At 37.5% G+C, this 7,357-nt stretch overlaps 1 protein-coding gene across 3 annotated transcripts in view; it reads right to left on the minus strand.

The window, feature by feature from the left end:
- Positions 1-6,844, minus strand: part of GTPBP8 (GTP binding protein 8 (putative)) — a 69,924-nt gene extending 63,080 nt beyond the window's left edge. For all 3 annotated transcript variants that reach the window (XM_035000165.1, XM_035000166.1, XM_035000167.1), the window contains exons 1-4: positions 6,470-6,844; positions 4,528-4,626; positions 2,631-2,761; positions 1,203-1,302 (exon numbers count right to left, since the gene is read on the minus strand). In XM_035000165.1, coding sequence (XP_034856056.1) covers positions 1,203-1,302; positions 2,631-2,761; positions 4,528-4,626; positions 6,470-6,805 — 666 coding nt within the window. In that variant the 5' untranslated portion in view covers positions 6,806-6,844. The remainder of the gene's footprint in view (positions 1-1,202; positions 1,303-2,630; positions 2,762-4,527; positions 4,627-6,469) is intronic.
- Positions 6,845-7,357: the final 513 nt, after the last annotated feature.

Consider the following 7,357-nt stretch of genomic DNA (forward strand, 5'->3'; position numbering starts at 1 on the left):
ACCATTATAGGATGACTACAAAATCAATTAAAAAGTAAAACTTTGACCTTCAATTTTCCTGGGGAATTTCTATAAAATTAAATTTCCTGACTATTCATTTATGCTTTTCAGTTATAAAAAATGTTAATGGTAAAAGGAGTGAGAAGCCGAAAGTGTGTGGTTTCTAATGACTTGTGAGTCCCTCCAATTGGGAGTCTTTCCTCATAAGAGCAAATATGCTGATATTTAAAAGGAGACATAATTCCTCTATCACAACCTCTTTCCAAAGAAGAAAGCAATATTTCTTTTGAAACTGAGGAAAATATACAATTTTACAAATTGGTACCTATGATACCAAATCAGGAACTATATCACTTAAAACCAGTTTGGCACTATTGGGTATTTTCTACTATGTGGACTATAATCAAACCTTTGGCTCCTCATACTGACTGTAGTTATAGCTTATGCTTCACAGGGCTTTTGCAAACCCCCAAAATTCCATAACCCCAAGAATACAAAAACATCGCTGATTAGTAACATGGTTTGATTTGCATTAAACTTCACTTTTACATTTTAGTGGTTTCCTTTTTTTGAAACCAAATTATAGTCAATGGATTCTTTTCCTTAGAAAGGAACTCTGGAGTGCTGTTTTTTCTGGAAAACTCACAAAGCAAAGTAAATGTGGATACCAACCTACTAATTTGTATTCTATTCTAGGACAAACAACAGAAAAAAATACTGGTAAGATATTCCCAGAAGAATGTAAAAATCCTACCTGTGTGTGCTGGAGCCTGCTATTTCCTTGCAATGGTTCTTAAACTACAAATTACTTTAGCAAATTTTTCAGTTGCAATGTCATTTATACTTTGATAAGTAGTATATGCCAAACTGCTGTTAAAGAGCCACTAATACGTTTTAGACAAATTTTATATTGCCATTAAAAAAAATGAAAGGGAAAAGCACTTAGGAACACTAAATGAACAGCTTAAAAATACTTTACTTTGACTATAATTTTGAAAATTTAAGCTGAGAGAAAGAAAAAGAATATAAATACCACAGAACTTATCTACTAATGGCTGATAATCAAAAAGACTATTTGAGAACTACTCTTGCAGAGACAAGACCTGCTCTCACTAAAAAGACACACACACACAAGCATGTGCACATGCATACACACAAACTGGTATTTCCAACAGCAACCATGATTCAAAAGAAATACTTACCACATAAGGTAATGCAAATTCTTCACACATTCCTATGGCAATACTGTCGGTTTTTTGAATTCCGACAACACTATCCACTAACAAAAATGTTCTCATCAAACTATAAGAATGCAGAAATAAAAATTAATGACAATATCAAATATACTCATTCATTTCTCCCCCTGACCCTCACTATCCTGAGAAATTTTCTTTTGAATAATTTTCACTCCAAAATTTAAAAACTTTTTAGGCAAAAGGAATTCTCAGTTCACTAGAAGTTCATCCTACAATCCAATAAATCTCAATGCCATTACTTTCAATAACTAAATTTACTAAATATTAATATATTTCAATAGCAAGTATTGGACCTAAGATCCTCTGCCTAGGGCTGGACACAAAGATGAGTGAGTCCCTTCCTTTAAAAGCTTGAACTCTAGGGACACCTGGGTGGCTCAGTCAGTTAAACGTCTGCCTTTGGCTCAGGGCATGATAGTTTATTACACCTAGACTACTGCTTCCTTATTATCAAGATGTTTTGCGTGTTTCATTAGATGGTTTAGTGCTTTCATTAAACCATTTTTTAAAAGCATGTACAACACTATAAAATATGTGTTAAACTAAAATGATGTAAAGATGACAAAAAGTTCCGCATTGGGCTCCTTGCTTGGCGGAGAGCCTGCTTCTCCCTCTGCCTGCTCTGCCTGCAGTTCCCCCTGCTTGTGCTCTCTCTCTCTCTCTCTGACAAATAAATAAATAAAATCTTAAAAAAAAAAAAAAAGCTTGAACTCTAGTGGGGAAAGAGACATGAACCCAATTAACTCTAAGTTATCACAAAAGTGTCTAAATTCTCAAATATTATTTTAAGAGTAACAGATAAGAGACACCAGAGACATTGTTTTGTATTTTTTGTGTGTAAATATTTCATCTTAGTTTCTGTGTAAAGCTACAACAAGCAAGATACTTGTACATACTTTTTTATATTTCAAAAATTTAATTTTTCTATATGTTGTGCAATGCTTAAAACAGAACTGCAATTTGACTACCTATGGAGATAACAAAGATAACATTTACAGAGGATGTGATATCAGAGGTATTTTTAAAATGTACTGAGGTTTATTTAAATTTAGTAAATACCACATTAACCAATAATTTTTATTTTCAAAATTAGCCACCCACAAGTTTGACATAAGAAAATTAATGAACTCTGCTGAAATACATTTATAGTCTTAATTTAGAAAAACTTTTGAATTTAAGATTAAGCTAATCTACAAGAAAAAAATAAGCAAGCAGTACATACTTTGGCCCTAAATATTGTATTGTAGAATATTATGAGAATAAAATGGACTTTCTAAAAGAAGTCACTTGATAATATGGAGTCATAATGTGGAGAATGTTCCATTAATGAAAACATGCTTTTGGATTAAATTTATAAGAAAATATTTTCCTTACTTCCTTCGTTCTTTTAGATAGGTCTCTACCATGTCAACAAAATCTTCGGGAGCTCTATAGCCATAACCTGGCATGTCCACCAATGTAAAATATTTTCCAACTTTGAAAAAATTCATTTTCTTTGTGTGCCCCTGATAAAATAAATGGAAAAATAAAAAATTTCTTAAAATACATCCTTTATATATTTAATGACTCAAAATATTTTCAATTCAATCAGCATATATTTATTAAAAGCCTAAGTGTTCTGAATATAATCCTAGCTGTGCTGCTAATGATACAGGAAAAGACTATAGAAGGGAAGTGGCTGGAGATAAGCTTAGAAGATACTACTTCTTCCCTCCAATTCATTTTTAAGAGCATCCATATGACTTAAGAAGAACTTTTGATTAGGAATATGTACCCAAAATATGTCAGAGTCTTTTCATTAGCTCTTTCTCAGGGAAAAGTTACCCTATAATGGTGTCACTACATTAGTCAATATTCTCTGATGAATAATATATCTCCACTTTAAAGAGAAATAAATTATGGCACAGATTGGTTAAACTAAAAATACTTACTGTCAGTCATATAGGTTTTCATAAAACCTAGATGCAAAACCTGATAGTTTATTACACCTAGACTACTGCTTCCCTATTATCAAGATGTTTTGCGTGTTTCATTAGATGGTTTAGTGCTTTCATTAAACCATTTTTTAAAAGCATGTACAACACTATAAAATATGTGTTAAACTAAAATGATGTAAAGATGACAAAAAGTCATGGTTTTGTGTCCAATGACACTATTAATCAGAAAACAAAAGATTAAGATAAACAGCTTAAAAAGTCAATTTTTGGAACTTAGAACAAATATTTTCAGAGGGAAGATTTTATAAAACAGTGCTTAGGTTCCCAATCAGTTGAGATGTCTATCCATAGGAAAATGACAGATTAGGAATGTCACGAATACATTTCTTCCTCACAGCAGGAAGGGAACCCACCCCACCTAGAAATCAGAGTTTAGCTGTGTTATTTGGTGAGACAGAGTAGGCCTAAGGATAGGAGATTTAATGAATTACAATCATCAGCATCAGTGATGGAGCCAGGGAATCAACTATATGAAGAAATGGGGAGGAAGAGAAGACTAGGGAAGCTTCATGGAAGGGTTCCAACACAAAGAAAGTGGGGCAGTGAGCCGGAGGTTGGTGGGAACGTTTTGCCATGGATAGATAATAAGGTGAGGGGAACTGGGGGTGAGTTTTAAGGACACCATATCTTAGATATTGGTAGTCTGCATCACTGAGAAAGAGTAGAGGAAATTTGAAAAATGACAGAAAGCTACTAGAGCAGACTGGCTGGGATAATCACATAATTTGGCCCTGGGTAAACTGGGGTCTGCCCAATATATACACGTATATGTATGTGTATATATCTGTATCTGTATCTACACCTGCATTTAAGAGACAAGGGGTAGTAAGAGAAGGGAGGGAGAAAGGAGTTAGCAAAGTATACAAAATTATAGGAGGGAAAAGCCACTTCAAAGCAGTTTCCTCTAAAACCAGGGTAGGACTAGATGATCATTCTTAAAGAAGCAAATATAGAATGGCAATAGAACACTTTATTTGGCAACTTTTTGGAAAAGATTTGGACAAAAGATTTCCTCAAGAAACTGGCAAGACAGCTAAAATAAATCCAGACATACTTCCTTCTTCTTCAGGGATATATATACAGGCATCAATAAAATGTCTTACTTTACTACTTGTTTCAAAGAAATCACTGTTCTAGGAACTTAGCAAGTATGATTTCTTGTAACTCTCAACATTCATTACTTTAGTCAATTCAGAGATAGTTCAGACATATTTTACATTTCAATATACTGTTTCTTTTATATCCCACCTCCCCAACCCTTTCCTTCAACATACCGGTTTCTTGGAGACTCTGACTTCAACCTCTGGGGCCAGTGAAAATAAGGCTTTTATTAGAGAGGATTTTCCAACATTGCTTCTACCTATAAAACACACCTTATACAAGGAAAAAGAAGATAACTGAATACTAGGTTTATATATACATTTTTTTTTAAAGATTTTATTTATTTATTTGAGAGAGAGAATGAGATAGAGAGAGCATGAGAGGGGGGAGGGTCAGAGGGAGAAGCAGACTCCCTGCCGAGCAGGGAGCCCGATGCGGGACTCGATCCAGGGACTCCAGGATCATGACCTGAGCCGAAGGCAGTCGCTTAACCAACTGAGCCACCCAGGCGTCCCTATACATTTTTATTATATGTTGTATTAGCTGAAAAAATCTGTCAAACTATTGTCTTGCCTAGCCATGTAAAAAGGTGGCTTATGTTTAGTCGAACCTCAAATTCTAAAATATAGCTACTATCTACTGAATGATTCCCAGTGCCAGGTACTTTTCAAAGCACTTAACATAAATTTTCTTACCTACTTTTTACAACAACCCTATAAGGTAGGTAATATTATTATCCCCATTTTACAAATGATAAAACTAGAGGTAAAGAGATGTTAAATAACTGGCCCCAAATTATATAGCTAGAAAGGGAAGAAGGTGGAATTTAAACTCAGGACATCTATATCCAGAACCTGTGCCTTTAACTACATTATGCTACTCAAGAATATCTGGGACATTTATTAAGCATTCCATATTTACAAACTTTTTGAAGTTAAAAACTAGATGCATCTCAACAAAACTTATTCTAAAGTACAACTACATGTCTGAAACTGCATTTCCCCATGAACTCCCAGAGTAGACTGTAACACCATTGTATTTATGAGGTTATTCCTTCCGCTTGACCTCTTGTTCCAATTAAGCTTTTCTCCTTTAGCCCTCTATAGTGTAGAAAGGAACATAATGTTCCTGATACTAACCATTAATACACATGACTCTGCTTTTTAACATGGTATTGAAGGGGGTACAATACCAATCAGTGGTTCTAGGTGAAGGTGGTGTCACCCTCTGGCCGGGAGGCGTTTTGGAAATCTGGAAGGGCATTAAATTAAATGGCTTTTTATTGAGGTTATTTGAATAACCTCAGGTTATATATATATGTATATATGAATAGGACTGGGTGGCAGTGGGTGGGGCCAGGGATGCTATATTATCTTTCCAGACTGCCGTTAGTCCTTCAACATGAATTGATCTGTCCTGCATAAATTTCAAATGCTCTGCCAGATTAAATCCAATGATAATATATAAACAAAGCTAAATTTTAAGAAACGAATTACACAGAAAGTCCAGTAATTCAGAAATTTCAGTCAAAACACGACGCTATCTCAACATTATTAAATGACTTACCTACCCCTTAGTTCTATTTAAACTATCATAGCAGTTCTGATTAGAAGGAAAATTTCCACCGCAGTGGTGCAGTGGCAAATAATGAGCTCTCTAAGACATGCATAAAATACACACTCATGGAATTTCATTAAAAGTTGATTTGAAAAAACCTACATTGTTGCCATGTATATATAATTATTACTTTTGCACGACAGAAGACTTAGACTGGGTGAAAATTACGTACTGATAAGGATCACCACATTCGTGTAACTATTATACTTTTCATATTCTTCACTTTGTCTCATTTATCTCGGCATGTTTTCCCTTACGTTAATTAAAAAGGAAAGAGATAATAAAAAGCCATTTAAATTTCTGAACTGGCTTGGGTTTTACAATCTTCTAGTCTTGTACTTTCATCACCAAAATAACAAACTATATATGCTTATTTAGTTAAAATAATTACATGCGTCCCCACAAAGCCAGAAAATCTCTCTCGTTCGGTGACAAGAACAGGGGAGGGCAAAATGCCTGCCCGAGTGGTCACGACCTGAGGGCTGCGGTGGCTCTCACCTCAGGGTGGGGGAGGTCCGGGGCGTGGTCGAGACGCACCGCGGAGCTGAGGTACTCGATGCGGTTGCGGCCCGTGGCCGTGAAGACGCTCTCCGCCTTGGAGATGTCCTCCAGACTCGGGTCGAAGGTCTTCACGTGAAGGTCCAACCGCGAGTCTGGTGTGAGCTGCCGCTGGAGTTCCTGTAGTGGGAACGCGAGCTTCGTCATTTGTCTCGTGGGCAGCCTGAGAACTTCCGCGAAAGTTTGGAACGTGCTGCAAGCTCGGTTCACGCGCCCCAGCGCCGCCGGCAGCTTCAATAGCTTGCCGGTGGGTAGTCGCAAGCCCCGTGCTGTCATTTTCCTCTCCCAGAAGTCCCGCGCGGGGCCTCGCGCAGAGGTCTGGTTTGCGCCTGGGTGATCCCGCTCCCGCTATGCCTGATGGGAATTGTAGTCTCATCTGGCCTCACACACGCGCCTCAGAGCTGCCAATCCACAGAGGCCGAGGCAGCGGTTTCCCCGCGACGGGGAGGTGGGTGTGGGGCCTCGGGGGCTGATCGTTGACTCACGCTCAGCTCCAGACTGACGACTGTGCCTTTGACTTGTGTCTCACTGTGGGAAGGTTGTTTGACAGTTTGCGGAGGTGCAAAGACATACCTGGGCTGTGTGGCCCTCGGGTGTCAAACGCGAAAGAGCAAACGTGTGAAGCTCTGGTGGATTCCAGGCCTGTTTACGCCTCACAGTATCCGGTTGTCTCATGGATCATGGACGTTTGTTGACGTATACATCACTAGGCAAAGCTAATTCCGTTGTGGAGCTGCAATGAATATAGAGTCCAAGAGGGAACTGTCAAAGCCCAGGAAAATCAGGCCAAATCAGTATTAAAGGGGATTCAGTCTGGTGGATGGGATG

The sequence above is a fragment of the Mirounga leonina genome, unplaced genomic scaffold, assembly GCF_011800145.1.
Source record: "Mirounga leonina isolate KUSES-001 unplaced genomic scaffold, KU_Mleo_1.0 Mir_115, whole genome shotgun sequence".
NCBI lineage: Eukaryota > Metazoa > Chordata > Mammalia > Carnivora > Phocidae > Mirounga > Mirounga leonina.